The 15,898-nt window shown below is 53.2% G+C and overlaps 1 protein-coding gene across 2 annotated transcripts in view; it reads right to left on the bottom strand.

Moving 5' to 3' along the window:
* Positions 1-15,898, bottom strand: part of ABL1 (ABL proto-oncogene 1, non-receptor tyrosine kinase) — a 100,663-nt gene that overhangs the window by 24,340 nt on the left and 60,425 nt on the right. For both annotated transcript variants that reach the window (XM_028526812.2, XM_028526821.2), the window contains exons 2-3: positions 2,211-2,384; positions 1,357-1,652 (exon numbers count right to left, since the gene is read on the bottom strand). In XM_028526812.2, the coding sequence (XP_028382613.1) occupies positions 1,357-1,652; positions 2,211-2,384 (470 nt within the window). The remainder of the gene's footprint in view (positions 1-1,356; positions 1,653-2,210; positions 2,385-15,898) is intronic.

Genomic DNA, 15,898 nt, shown 5'->3' with positions numbered 1-15,898 from the left:
CTAATGAGAGTATTGGGTGGTGATGTAATACAAGTTTTTTTTACAGCAGGCAAAGATTATTTTCAAAGGCTTGAAAGCCACCTGATAAGAGCATTGCTTGCGACAGCCTAAGCCTGGACACAGCCCAGACGACCCCCAGCAGGGCACTGCTTGGATGAGCGGTGGTCCGCCCGCGCCGGGTGGCGCTAGAAACGAGGCGGCTCTGAACGAGCTGCCACGGGCCGTCTCCAAACCACACGGTCAGGTGGGAACTGCGAGACACAGAGGAGTGTGCAGTGTGCATCGCTCATCTGTCCTTTTAAATGTAAACATACACACGCTGGGTTAGCTCTGGAAGAGACTGGTCCCAGAGGCTGCCTCTGGGCAGGGCACTAGATCAGGAGACAGAATTACTCCCGCTCTAATCCGTTCTTCTGAAACCCTGTGCACGGACTAGACATCATTACAGAACACACACACCGCCTGGACCCACCCTCACAACCCACCACCCACCCCCTGCACGGCTGCACGTTGGGGCGGAGCCGACGGTGGGGGCGTAGCTGGGTCCCACCAGTCAGTCGCTGAGCAAGCCTGGGCAGGAGCTGGCGCCCCCTGGCACCCACCCCTTACCGCGGGAGTGCAGACCGCAGAAGCCCTGCCCCGAGGAACGGCACAGGTCCGCACGGGAGGGAGGAGGAAGAACCCTCAGCACACAGCGGGAGCTCAGACAGCGCTCACGCCTCCCTTCCCTTCACGGACCCTCAAGGACCCTTTATGTGAAGATCACAAAACCGTACAGGGTATCGGCTCCTTCACCAAACTACAGTTTGGGTCTGGAGACCTGTGGGTATAATGCGATCCTGCTTTTGTATAAAACTGTGCATGCGCGTGCGCGCACACACACACACAATTTCAACCACAGGAAGAAGGCCATGTGTCAGACTTGTATCAGGGAACTGACATTAAGGTGGCTTTTCACTTTCAAAATATCCATCTTTGTTGAATTTTTCTCACTGAGGAGAACTTACTGTCACAAGGGATATTCACAAAGCAGAGTCTTGCTGCAAGAGGCACGGATGGAGCCGGGCAGCCACCCGCCTGTCCCCTGACACCGCTAAGGACAGCGCTCCAGCCACACAATCGGAGAACCACGCCGGCCCCCGTCACAGCGTGTGGCCGGCCCTCCACAGAGGGATCGTTCACGAGGCGGACAGACAGACAGACGGATGCCTGCTGTGCACTGGAGAACATCTTCTTCAAACATCTTCGAGGCTGAGCTCTGCTGCAGGAACTTACCGCCCACCCAGCGGGACTCTGGGTCCTCCCGGCCCCAGACGACCCCTCCTCCCCCGCCCCGCCCCCCAGGCCCCCGCCTACCTTGCCGTCGGAAGCGGTGTTGATGCGGTAGTGGTACACCCGCCCCTCGTATCTCAGCGAGATGGACCTCTGCCCGGGGCTGCTCTCGCTCTCCCGCACCAGGAAGCTGCCGTTGATGCCGCTGCTCAGCAGGTACTCGGCCGCGTTGCGCGACACCGGCCCGTGGTACCAGGAGTGCTTCTCCAGGCTGTTGACGGGCGTGATGTAGTTGCTCGGGACCCAGCCCTGGCCGTTCTTGGTCTGGGCCTCGCACCACTCCCCATTGTGATTGTAGCCCAGCACCCGGAGCTTCTCGCCTTCGGGGAAGAGAACAGAGTCACACATGCCGGCCTCTCGGTTCGCTCCCTCCCGCTGGGTCTCGTGCGATTGCTGAAACCCCCAAACCCACAAACCCCCACTTCGTTTTCGCGAGTCCACGCACGTACACGCACTTTAACTGTGCAAGGGGACGCTGCACACGAAGCTCCCTGTCTGCACGGGACACAGAGATAAGCGTGTAGCCTCGGTTTTTATAAATCTGTTTGCTTACTCAAGTGTTCCTAATACAAGGAAGCTTTGCAGGGAAAAGACACTTTTTCTTTTATGAAAAAAGGGCTCCCAGTGTCTGCCCCAGGTGCCTTTTTCAGTGTAGAATAACGACAGCTGTTTCCGGGAAGGACTGCTGCTCGGGAACTCATCTCGAAAAAAAGCGCACCTTATATAAAGACACTCGTGTATTGTTTGATATCTCTGCATTCCAAATTTTAAATCTGTTGTTCTAACCAGCAAAGGGGTGAACAATCAAGCCACCCCCCCCCCCCCCCCAGTTTCTGACGCTGGCAACGGCAGCCTGCTGCTGCCCGCGGCCCGCGCACCTTTAGTTATGCTGAGAGTGTTGTCCCCGCTGGCCACGAAGTCGTATAGCGCGACGAACAGGTTGGGGTCGTTCTCACTGGGACCGGCCAGGAGGTTTTCCTTGGAGTTCCAGCGGGCTGCTTCGCTCAGGCCTTGGGGCTCGAAGTCGGACGTGACCGGCCTCTGGAGGGCTTCTGCGAGAGAGGCGGAGGGGGGTGAGAGAGAGCAAGGGCGAGGGGAGCTGGGGGAAATGCAGCCTGTTCTCAGCAGCAAAAAAAAGGTCCGTGTTTCCAAGATGATACATTCCTAATTTATTCCGTTTCTTAACCCCTGTGGGTATTATATATGAACAGACAATGGAATCTTCCTTTCCCAAATCTGGGGAAAACCTCCAAGTATTTACATGCCAAGGTAATGTCCCCAAGTCGTTGAAGCCCTTTAAACTCGTTAACTTGGTGAAAATGAAAATGGATTCAGTTGGAAATGGAAATGGCCCATCCTCGTAAGTTTGCCACTGCTTATGTGATAACAGGGAGGGAAAGTTTCTTCCTCTGAAACATTTTTAAATGCATCCAAGTTAACACAGGCACATAATGTAAAATCAAAGCCTCCAGAAGGGCTTATCATGAAAGACCAACATTTTCCATCCACTCTCCTCCATTCCCAGAGCCAAGAGCTATTTCTGGGGTGACCATTTCCACCTCTCTAAACAGAAGCTGTATCCCTCTCAACCCCTGAGCACCCCGCCTCCCCGGTCTGCGGTGCCAGCCTCTCCCGGTCACCTCGTGTCTCCAGCGTCAGACCTACGGCTTTGCCCCTTGTTCCACCAGCCAGACACGGCACCTGCCAGCTCCCTGCTTCCTCGGGCAGGCCCCCCAGCCGCCTCACTCGGCGCCCCCTCAAACCGGGCCTTCCGGACCCTGACTTGGGAAAGCGAACAAGTGTCTGTCTTCTTCTGCAACGAAACCTTTCGCGTTCTGTCTGCAGGCGGATTCTACGAGCTGCAAACCAACCGACATCTCTCGTGTTGGGAATGTGTGGCTATCGGTCACCGCGGGGTCGAAACAGTTCAGTATTTTCTCCTAAAGTTTCTTCTTGCTTTTTCTTTTCTTGAACCATGCTGAAAGGCTCTGGAATTTCTCTGAGAAGACGACAGACATGCACGAGGGTTCTCTGCAACAAGCACAATCTACCCTTAAGTAGATCTGAACAGTTTATATAAAGATATCATGGAATGAAATCTAGATATTCATTTAAGGAAACTCAGTAAGAAATCAGACTTTAAAAAAAAAAGCTGGGGGGGAGGGGGGATAACTAGAGTGTGGCTGTGGGCTGGGTGTCATTGCACAAACCAAAGGGTCACAGGTTCGACTCCCAGTGAGGGCACAGGCCTGGGCTGTGCGCCCGGTCACGGGCTGCGGGCATGTGAGTGGCAACCGAATGATGTTTCTCTCTCATATCAATGTTTCTCTCCCTCGCTTTCTTGCTCCCTTCTCTTCTCTGTAGATATAAAGAAAGAAGTATCTTTTTATTTTATTTTTTAAAAATATTTTTTAAAGATTTTACTTATTTAGAAAGAGGGAAAGGGAGGGAAAAAGAAAGGGAGAGAAACACCAGTGTGTGGTTGCCTCTCACGTGGACCCCACTGGGGACCTGGCCTGCAACCCAGGCATGTGCCCTGACTGGGAATCGAACCGGTGACCTTTTGGTTCGTAGCCTTGCTCAATCCACTGAACTATACCAGCAAGGGCAGAAAAGCCTTTTTAAGAAGGAGTGGGAGAGGAATTCTAATTCGAAAAGAATAAAAGGATCTATCAACATGCTTAAGCCAAACCCAAATAGTAACAAAACAAAGCTGTTTCACTTTTCTCTCTTTGTGGATTTAGAGGACACCCAAATATCTTTTCTTAGGCAACAGCATCACCCATCCCAGGGACAGGCCTGATTCTGCAGCATTCCCTTAAAAACAAACAAACAGAATCCTGAAAGTGCCTAAGACAGCTGAGGGACTAAGCCAAACTTCCAGAAACATGACTAGAGATCTTTCAGACCTGGACACTCTTTAAAATCTCTCTCTGGAATAAGCCAACAGAACATAAATAACGAAGGTCTTTTAATTCCAGCGTCTGCACTACCGATGGGAGGTGGCCGTCAGGAACTGTTTTCCTGAAGGAGCATACCCCAGACGAGGCCATCACTGCGCTCGGCAAGCCCACCCTGTGAACCGCAGGGGCAGAGGCAACGTCAAGGACGAGGGCAGGTCTGCCCGTCCTGGGATGTGTGTGGGACAGGCTTAGGGACGTGCGAGGGCTCGATCTCTGAGGGTTTACACTGGCTCTAAAACTCTGCGTGGCACCCTCGTGATCGGGGACTGACTGATCACCAACCAACCAGACTGCCAAACAATTCGGCCACGCAGGGACTTCATACCACCTCCATGAAAACACGTGGTCCCCCGACCAGCACGTCCACTGGCCTGCCAGTCCTGGCCGCAGGGCCGAGGGCTGCCCCTGCGGTGGGCGTGCCGTCGGAGCAGGGGCCGTCATCTGTGCTAAGTCCCACGCCCCCCCTCCCCCGGGACGCACTGCCTCGTCTCCAGCACCCAGTCCCGCAGGTGCAGGGAGAACTCAGGGCCACGTGCTGTGGAGCCCCAGCACAGCCCTGCCAACTGCCCACTGCCCACAGGGGCTCCCCCGGCCCTAGTCCAGCAGCGATTTTTACAGTTGCTGCCCTTTACCGAGTCCGTCGAAAGCCTTCATTTGCATAGGAAGAGTTCTCCCTGCACATCTGGATTTCTCTGGTGTCACATTAACCAAATAAGTAGAACAACAAGTACACCTAAAACACGCAGATTCGGAAAGAAACACGACCGGCGCTGGCGGGGCTGCCGCCAGGGGTGGGTGCAGTGTGGCAGTGGCACAGGCAGTGCAGCGCATGCGAGGGGCACTTCGGCACGTCAGGTGAGTGGGAGCACGTCAGAAGGACGTCTCCTGTAACCCTATAGGCGGAGGATGATTCCTGACGTAAAATAACTTTTGCACAGCCAAAGACAAGCCCCTCCACTGTGGAAAAAGGGACAAAACCCACAAATACGCAATTCACAGAAAATTTAAATTGCCATTAAACACGGGAAGGGTGTCAACCCTCTAGTATGGGAGAGATGCAAATTCTCCATCGGCATGGCGGCAACTTCCCTCCCGGCCCACGGCGCCAGACGTCAGTGCAGCGGGCACTCTGGAACACTCAGTGGGACATTCAGAAAGGCAACTGGATTGACCTCTGACCTACCTCTAGGAATGTATCCCAGAGATCCACACATGACCTGTCCAGACTGATTTTTAGATGACGCAGAAAGGGAAAAGCACAAGTATTTATCAACACAAGATCAGCTGGCTTGTGGTCCCATCCATAAAACAGAATATACTCACAGAGCCATTCAAAATATTTTTGGAGAAAACTGAAAAAAAGTCCAGAAGGAAGGACACCAAACTGTGAACAGCAGTTAAGTCAGGGCGGTATGTTAACAGTACCGTTAAAAGCAGTGAAACTCGGGGTGGTGGAATTACAAACACTTAAAATTGTCTTATTTTTCCCCTATGTTTTGGCATACTGTTTTAATCATCAGAAAACAATGCACAGCCCTTACTGGTGTGGCTCCGTGGCTTGAGCACCGGCCTGTGACCCAAAGGGTCACTGGTTCAAATCCCAGTCAGGGCACACGCCTGCGCTGTGAGACAGCTCCCCAGTAGGGGGCGTGCGAGAGGCAACCACACACTGCTGTTTCTGTCCCTCTCTTTCTCCCTCCCTTCCGCTCTCTAAAAAATAAAGTCTTAAAAAAAAAAAGAGAGAGAAAAAAAGAAAACAATGAACAGAAACAGAAAAACTGTTATAAATAGGGGCCAGCTGATGCTCACACAGCCGGTCCTCTCGCACGAAGCAGCGCACGGGGGAGGAGGCCATCTCCTCCGGTTGCCCCGGAAAAGGGCGTGTGCGTCTCCCTCCAGCGGCCCGGCCTCGCGGCCGTGAGCGCGGGGCTTTGGCAGCCCAGGCCCACACAGGAAATTAAACCGAAAGCCATGAATACAGAAACGCTTTTCTCCTCCAGTGCCATTTGACCTCTCCTATCGAGCATTCCGCAGCATCTGGATTCGATCAAAGTTACATAATCAGGGGCAGTGGCCTGGAAAACACCTGGAAGGGAGGCAGCTCGCAGATCCTCGCCCCGGGGGGGGGGGCGACCGTGCGTCTGGGGTCGGGGTGAGGAAGGGACGGCCCTTGCCGTGCAGGCGCACACGGGCGTTGCGTGTGAGGGGACGAGGCCCTCTCCGTCCGGAAGGAGAGGGCCTCCCGCTGCGTTTCGACTCAACAGGACGAGAGGACACCCGAGGCGGGCAGGCGGTCTCCCGGCTCTCCTCCCCGGTTCTCGCTCCATTCCCCAGATTAATGGCCGAGGCCCAAAGGGAAGTATGGCTCATGCGTGCCTCTGGAGCGAGAGGCTTGGAGCGCAGACCCGGCCCCTGCCCCGGCCCTTCCAGTCAATTCCCAGTCCGGGCTGATGTCAAAACTGACTCACAACGCACGCGAGCCAAGTCCCTTGCTTCATCTCACGGTGAGCTGTGCGCGTCCACCTCACACACGATCGATCGCAGCTCACGGGGCCCAGGCTGCGGAACGTCCTTAAACCTTCCCTGTTCGATACGCGAACTTTCTGCCAGTCCCTCTGTCAGGACACTAAACTCCTAAGGAAGCCCGGAGGTTTCGTTAAAATAAAGATGCCCCAAATATCTCCCCTTTCGGTCCTTCCGATGGGTCTTTGGGCTACTGCTAAGTCTTGGCGAAGGAAAGTTTAGCATCTGCTATTATTCTTGTATTTAATTTTTATTGATTGATTTTATTGATTGGTTTTACAGAGAAACATTATTTTGTTGTTCCACTTATTTATGCGGTTCATTGGTTGATTCTTATGCTCTGACTGGGGACTGAACCCGCAACCTTGGGGCTAGCAGGACAACACTCTAACCCACTGAGCCACCTGGCCAGGTATTCTTGTACTTTTTTTCTCTTGAACATTTTCTGCAGCATCCTTTCTGGGTCCCCTTTTAAATGTATTTGAGATTTGTATCCTCGAAAGTGCCCCTCACCCCATGTAAAACCCTGCTTTTATCTCCCCGTACTGGCAATGGAAGAGTTTCCATCACCAGCAAAACCCCGGAGAAGTCACTAATCAGCTACTTCAGCACCGAGAATGGTGGTAACTGCAAAGGCCTCTGAGCCTCTAAGAAGCTAGGGCTCCAACTATGAGAATACCAAATGTTTGGAAACGCCACAAAATCCACGGGGCCTGGGCATGATCAACTTAGACAGTATTCTAAGAAAATGGGTTGGGTCTTTGGAATACAATTTAAAGATGGTCTGATATAAAATAATCCTTTCTTGAAGTTGTGAGTCACCCATCAGGAATGTTTACCAAAGATTCCCTGATACGGCGTATCATGTCTCGGCTTCCAGGGGCTGCCCCCGCCGCTGGCAAACAGGAAGAGAAGAAAGATGCTCGAGAACCCCAGGGCCGTGAGGCTGCTTCGCGGCTGGGAGGGGAGGGCAGACGTCACCTCCAGGAAAAACATCCCTGGGAAGCTCCCTGACTTCCTGCTGGTGCCGGTGCCCAAGGCCATGGCTCCCTCTGGGGCTCCCCCTTCTGCCGTCCCTCCACTGCCCACCACCTCGGGGGTGGGGGGTGGCGAGGGGGCGGGGTGGATCGGACGGGATGCACATTCTCTTGGCTTTTGCTCACGTTCAGCTATTTAAACCCATGGGGCTTGACTCTTACTTCCTCTGTGGGCCCTTCGCCGCTGTCCTCCAGTTCAAGGAAGCTCTGCGATTCAGGAATCTATAAAACAGACCCTTCGGAAAAGGGGGAAGGCTTCGTGTTTTATTTCCTGCTCCGTTCCAACTGGTGAGATCATGCCGAGACTATGCTCAAGTCCATGTGCAAGTCGCACACAACTTTTCGGACTGTGAGCTTAGAGGAAAAGTATTATTTCCCACAACGCGAACTCGAAAGTAATTTTATCTACAGTCTGCGTGTCCTTTGTTTTGTCATCCACACCCACATCCAGGGCAGTTAAAGTTATTTTAAAGAACACGTTTATTAGCTAAGCACAGCCTTGGCATTAACTTCACAAAAATCTCCCGGCCCCCGAGAACCGAGTCCGCTGTGGCAGAGCAAGGGGTGGGGCCGAGTGGCCCCCGCACCCCGCCACCGAGGGAGAGACACAGCTAATGAATGTGGACAGGACCTCACAGCAAAATCTAACGAAGGTGAGCGTGGCCGGTGGGTTGGTTTTTAAGAACGCAGACACCGCGGGCCAGGAGGTGTGGGGCCGGGCAGGAGGCAGCCCTGAACAAGACCACGCCCAGCAAGGGAAGCGGGATTCCCAGGCGGCCGGACCCACCAAGGCCGCCGAGGGCGGGGTCTTCACCTGTGCTACGCAGCGGACCCCCTGGGTGACGCCTAGGGGCCCCTCGGAATAAAGTCTGCAGGTTCACAAAGTAAATACGAAGGATTGCAAGAGGAAACAATTTTACTGAAATAATCTTCAAAACATTAAAAAAATTTGTGATAATGCTTCTTTCTTAACACATTAAATAAATAACAAGATCCGGTGGTAACTGGTCATTCCAAGGCAGTGATGAGTATAAATAACAATCAAAACCATTCCGTGATAGGAAAATACCTGATTTCTACTGGGGACAGAGTCACAAGTACTGCTTCTATTCCTGTGGCTTGTTACCTGAGTTCTTTCTTGGTTTAAAGGTTTTATCTATTTACCTTTTAGAGAGAGGAAAAGGGAGGGCGAGAGAGAGGGAGAGATACATCAAAGTGTGGTTGCCTCTCACACGCCCTCTACGGGGGACCTGGCCCACAACCCAGGCATGTGCCCTGACTGGGAATTGAACTGGTGACCTTCCGGTTTGCAGGCCGGTGCTTAGTCCACTGAGCCACACCAGCCAGGGCTGTTACCTTAAGTTCTTCAAAAAACAAACAAACAAACAAACTTATTTTCAGGTAAAGGTTAGTCAGATAAAGCTTAACACTTTCCCATCAAGGACACAAACCCCCAAATTCCATCCTGGACCCCAGGGGTCCTCAGGTGAACGAGTCCCGCACTAAGATTTGACTCAGTGCAACCCCAGCAACCTGGCAGGGAGGGGGCCAGGAGAGAAGGCTGCTATGAATTAGGGAGAAGTCCAAATTACACAGTCAGTTTTATTTTTAAAATAATGCCGTTTTATTACATTATAGGCAGTTAAATAGGTTTCTAAAGAAACCTTTAAAAAGTTTAAAAAAAAATCAAGTCATTTAAATTAGCCCAAGGTTTAACTATTTCCCCTGGAATCTTTTTACATCACAGTCTTTCTAGCCAGTCAATGTTAGAAAACAAAATTCTCCATCCTAACCTCTGTCCCTATTCACCCGCAGTCCACACAGGAACCTTTCTGAATACACACAGTCCCTGTACCCCTCCCTCTGCCAAAATGCAGAGAGAGAGAGAGAGAGAGAGAGAGAGAGAGAGAGAGAGAGAGAGGGAGAAGGAATTCTGTACCGCCCTCTAAGACAGACTCTGGGGCAGGAGTCCACGGTTCCTAGAAGTAAAGTACAAAGGATCCACGAGAAGTGAGACCGGAACACCCGTCACCCACGCGCCCCCCTCCCTCTCGTCCCATCAAGTTTGCAGCCACCTCCCGGCCGCTCCTCCTCCTGAATCTCTAACCAGTCCTGTCCCTGCCATGCCCCACCACACCCTCGACCGCTTGCCCCCGGGACCCTGCCCGGACGGTCACCAGAAGGGGCCTTTCTAAAATGCAGGTCTGACCCCGTCGCTGTACCGGTGGAATCCCACCCAGGAGTCTGGGTGGCGGCCTGCCTGCCGGTCTCAGTCGCCATGCGCCGGCAGTGCACCCGCGGCCGCCTGGGGAGCCTGTGCCTGCCAGGCGGCGGGCAGCTCGCAGGGAACACGGAACAACGTGGAGGACGCTGCTCGCCGCAGGGAACAGGCCCTCACGAAACGGCGTGGGCGGTTCCGGACGCCACTAATGCAGAGGCCTGAGCTCCTAAGGGGGGCACACGAGGCCCCCTGGGGCCTGGTCCTGTACCATTTCCTGCAACAGCCCCTATTTTCCATCCCAGCCTCCCCGAACACCTTGCCGTCTCCCCCAGAGAAACCCTGCTGCCGCCTCACCTCGTGGACCTTGACCTGGGCCATCAACTCTCCCGGGAACGCGTGCTCCGGGCCTCGGGACCTGCGGCAAGCCTCTGACCCGCCGTCCTCCTCCCTGCCACCGTGACCCCACCCCGAGGTCACTTCCTCTGCGCCCCACCGGGGCACTCGGTGTCTGCTTCTACTCCCGCCCCGCGACACGCGGTGCGGGATCCGCTCCTCGTCCTGTGCAGTCCCGTGAGCCTGGGCTCGGGGGTGGACACGCCTTGTTTAAACCCCGGCCCACCCGGCCTGCAAGACGTGTCTCAGCCGCACAGCAGGACGACAGAGGCGAGGACCGGTCCGTCCCCGCGCGTCGGGAGGGCTCCACGCACAGCGCACGCGGAGCGTCTCCGCACGGGTGCCAGGCGCGGCGCCCGGCCGCAGGGCCCCGCGGGGTGGAGACTGGGCGTTCTCCTGCGCCTGCGGCGCCCGCCTCGTGCCACGCAGGACACGCAGCCCCGCTCCGCGTGTGTGAACATGAACCCACGTGCACGGCACCCTGCGCTTGCTCGTCTTTGGCAGCAAGTTAAAGTAAGACTGCACCTTCACCACCTGCTAACCTGTAACAGCAGGGACGACAGACAGTAAAGATGAGAAGCCAACGCACCCTGACAGGAAAACCCCTATGAGGATGTAGAAAATGCAGTAACTTTTTTTTATGGAATGTGAACCACGGCCAAGGCCTTGGATAAGGTGCGATGCGGAAGCTCATTATGTCTCTGTGCTTCCTAACGGGCGGCCGGCAGGGTGAGAGCCCACCCCTCCGCACACTTCTGGTCTGTGTGTGTGGGGGGAAGGTTCCCCAAACCGTGGCACTGGCGCCGACCGAGGGTGCGCACAGTGAGCCCCCCAACCAGAGAGGCGCTCTTCTCCTGTCACGGGCCACCCAGAGGGGCTGGACGGCTCCCGCGCCCCCGCCAGGCCTGAGACAGTTTGAAAGCACTCGCATCCCAGTTCCTGATCCCCGTTAAAGTGCCGCCCGGGACCCCAGGGTCAGCTCGGGCCCGAGTCACCGAGGGAGGACGATCCAATGACAGGCAATCTCCCCGGAATGTCCTGTCAGCCATTATTACTTCTACGGTTAAGCAGTTAACTGAACGTGACCCTAAGAAAAGGTATTTTGACTCCCCAAAGCAGCGGCTATTTCCACGCAAGGCCTGCCTTCAGATCCAGTCTCCGGGTGTTCCGTGCACAACACTATCGGCTCAATGTGAGGACTGGTAAGACTGGTAAGAACTAGGTCTCTGAAGAGAAATGAAGAGTAATGAGGTTCAAGTTGATGCAACAGGATGGGGCCCAGGAGCCGGTACTGACCCCTGGCGGGGGCCCCGCACTGTGCCTGCACCTCACCTGCACTGAACCCCCGCGACCCCGTCAGGAGACCCCGCTGCGGCGGCATCTGACGGTGCAGGAGCGCCCCGCCCGGAGGCCCAGAGACGTTCCTGCTCTGCCTGCCCCCAGTGCTGCGGCCATCGGCTGCCTGCCCCAGCCTCTCGCTGTCCCGAACTTCTCTCTTGCCCGGTCTGGCCTTTCCCCTTCCCCCCTCAGGCCACCCTCCCCCGTCGCGGTCTCTCTCTCCAAGTCTTCCTTCCCTCTGGTCATCGTTTCTTCCCCTTCCCGTGCAGCCGGTCTGTCTCCGGGGGAGTCTGCATCTCCCCCCGTCTCCGCCCCACGCCCCCCACTTCCCTCTCTAACTCCCACCTGTTCCTGTCTCCCTCCTCTGTCTGTCTTCCCTGTCTCCACCACCCACCACCCACAGTAGAGCAGATTGGCTATGACGGGGGCTAAGCAAGAAGGATGGGAAACCAAAGCTATTCAAGGGCCCTGGCACTGCACCCTCACCAGACAAGAAAGCAAGGCGGGCCACACACGGGTCATTATTAACGCTGGGTGATAAGTACAGGGGGTTCATTACGCTGTCTGCTTTTCTTATACATTTAAACTTTTCCAGTTTATTTTTTAAAAATATTTTATTTATTTATTTTTATAGAGGGAAGGGAGAGAGAAAGAGAGAGAGAGAGAGAAACACCAATGTGCGGTTGCTGGGGGCTGTGGCCTGCAACCCACGCATGTGCCCTGACTGGGAATCGAACCTGCGATGCTTTGGTTCCCAGCCCGAGCTCAATCCACTGAGCTACGCCAGCCAGGGCTAAACATTTCCAGTTTAAAAAAGTGAAAAAGAGTAACTTAAGAATTTATGTTAGAAATTGTCGTTCTGTGTTTAACTACAATCTACCATTACAGAAGAAAGTTAAATTCTTTCTACATTCCATTTGATCTTTAGTTCTTGTTACATGTTTTTTTTCCGTTTTACTGAGATAAAACTGCCATAACACTGTATAAGTTTAAGGTTAACAATTTGATTTATGCGTATACTGAGAAACAGTCACAAAAAGTTAACACCCATTACCACACACAGTTACAATGTTTTTTCTTGGAAGGAGAAACTTTATAAAGAAATTCTTTGCAGTTTTTGAACACACAATACAATACTGCTAACTACAACAATCACACTGTGCCATATTGTATATTTCAGAAACCTATCCATTGACATTTTCCCCTGTACCTGTTTCAGCTCAGTGACCACACTGCCAAAATCATGACCTGATTTTACAACAAGGTAATATATAGGCAGCATGAGATTTTCAGTTTTTGCCTTTGGACCTATGGAAATACTGCCTCTGGAGAAAAGAAACAGGACGCTAACCATGAACCAACAGGACTTTTTTCTGCCACAATTAAAGTATTCGCCATGGGAATAAGAGAGGGTCAGAGGAAGGGAAGATACTTTCCCTTAAAACCAAGGGCAGGAAATATTAATTATATGCATGAAACGAAACTTGGAAACAAACTGTTTTGTTAACGAGAAAAACTATGGGTTCAGCTCCATTCTATCACACTCCAGCCATTACAAAAGTCGGCGATGCCAACATTTTAGACTGCGAAGGATTTGTTTAAAATAACGACGGCTGACATCTTGCTCCGTGCTAAACAGTTTAAACGCAGTCTCTCCTGGGCGTGTCCCAGCCCAGCAGGCAGGCACCCCCCACACAACCAATGGCCCGCAGGGACGGCACCCGGGGCCGGGCTGGCTGGCTGCTCCAGAGCTGTGTGCGCACAGAAAGTGGGGCCGCAGCAGCGTCTCAGCCATAAAACTCTCCGGGCTGAAGGGCATGCATTTAGCATTTTATTTGTTTCAAAACTTTCACTTGAATCATCTCAGGTCCTCCAAGGCGGCTGGACAGAGGATGTTTGTTCTGTCTGTCTTAGAAGGAAACAGAGAAGCTGAGAGAAAACAGACTAAAACTGGGACCTCCTGACTCCAGATTCTGAAGCGTTCCCAACAGGGAGAACGGGGCCCTTCCTTCCGCCTTCCCTGCCCCGAGAGCCCCAGCGCACGGCTGGAGAACTGAGTGAGGATGCCTGTGACGTGTCGGTGCCGAGGCCTGTCACAGCCTAAATGCTCACCAATGTTAACGCAAGGCCAACGAAAAGGACTGACTAGCTTCCCATCAGGCTACAGAGAGAGCCCCAGCCCCCCCTTGTCGCCAGACACGAGAAGGATCTGATGACCTCAGGAGAGAGCACTGAGCTGCTCTGAAGCAGACGCCCTGACAGTGCATCGGTGTGGCTGGCCCCGCGGGAAGCATCCGCCAAGAAAGCCAACTGCTGAAAAGCAGAGTGTGAGACTGGGCCCTGAAAATAAGTTTTGAAAGTTCAGGAGAAGTTCATTTCGCAGACATTAGCTTTTGATTCCACTACCCAGAGCTCACATGTCCATGCACGAGACCCACGCATGATACCCACGCACGACGCATGCAAATGCGAGCACAGACGAAGAAAGGCAAACTAGAGGAAAACCAATTCAAACGGCCACTGCTCACAACTTCTGTCGCATCTCCAGAGGGAACTGACGCTTGGGAAACCCAGTGTCTGAAGCAGCCCACGGCGGTCAGGCTAAACATGGCCGTGGCGAGTAGACACAGCTATAGACACGCACGCTCACAAGGCTGAAGCACGAAATTCAAATGCTACAGACGCTTCTACGTGCACAAAACATTTCCAGGGCGACACAAGAAATGTTCCTGAGGGCCTCTGGGCAGGGCAATGGCACAGGAAGTGGAATTACTTTTCACTAAATCTCCTTTTCAGAATTTTTGATCATGTAGCCATTTTATTTTATTTTTTTAATTTAATTCTACGGCTAGAGGTAATAATTTCCATCAGCACTGGGTGTCCAGAAGAGAAAGGATACCCTTTTTTCCAAGCATTACTGTTGCTGAAGACGTCGTTTTAACATCCACAGAGCGTTCCGAAGGAGATAGACCATCACAGTCTGGAAAGCCCGGAGCAGCTCAACTGGGCTTTTTGGAGCCAGACATCATGGGTTCAAATCCCAGCACCACGACTTGCTAGCTCTGTTATCTTAGACAGTCTCTCAAACTTTTGGTGCCTCAGTTTCCTCATCAACAAAATGGAAATAACCACACGGCCATAGTAAGAGGCAAACCAATGACGCCAAAGAATGCTGCAACGGTGCTCGGCACACAGTAAGCATTTAATAGTTGCTTTGACAAGTAGGCCTGAGTAGCAAGTACACGCACGATCCAGGTGCATTTACAGCGGACCCTTCTTGCGCAGCACGGAAAACCTGACCACATGTAACTCCCTCCGCAGCCTGCGGAGATGGGCCCCAGCGGCTGTCCGCAGGCACCGGCTGCCTGGCTGAGGGTGGCACTGCCACCGGAGAGGCTACGGTGCTGAGCCAGAGGCCGGCGGCCGTGTCTCCCTAGAGACTGGCAGCACAGCCAGTCTCGAAGCATCCCCGAGGTTTGTTCCGGTCTCTTCACGACAAAACAGTAATTCCATTTACTGTCCCCAATTAAGTGTAACAATGACATAAGGCAAGCTCAGCCATGATCAAGAATTCCATAAAGAATTCCTACAGTGATAACTTTCCAGATGAAGCTTTAACCCAGAGCAGTCTGCTGTACCAGAATCCTTTTTTTTTTTAGAGTTGAGAGCCAGCATTATTTCAAGACATGCTGTAATAAGACACTTTAGATCCCCTCCTTCAAAAAATAAATAAATAAATAAATAAATAAATAAATAAATAAAACAGTCATTACACCCCCAGGTACCACTAACTCTGCCCCCCAGGAAAACCAAACAAGGTCACAGCTCAGCTCGCCCTGCAGCCCTGCATGCTCCTCCAGCTCTCTCCCCCGCCTCAGGCGCCCATCTGCAACAGGGAGATGATAATGCCTGACACTAACTCGTTACAGATGTAAATGAGAATGTGTTCAGAGTTTTGAGCAGCTCGGAAAACAAGCCACGTACTGACTGCTGCGGGGGATTCCGGCTGCGCAGACGCCACCTTCCGGGGGACACACCAGCTCCTCTCTTCAGAGGCTCGATTTTGTGGGGTCCCAGAGAGGGAAGGGGAC

Source organism: Phyllostomus discolor, chromosome 3 (genome assembly GCF_004126475.2).
Source record: "Phyllostomus discolor isolate MPI-MPIP mPhyDis1 chromosome 3, mPhyDis1.pri.v3, whole genome shotgun sequence".
Taxonomy (NCBI): Eukaryota; Metazoa; Chordata; class Mammalia; order Chiroptera; family Phyllostomidae; genus Phyllostomus; species Phyllostomus discolor.
This window is presented reverse-complemented; position numbering and strand designations above follow the sequence as displayed.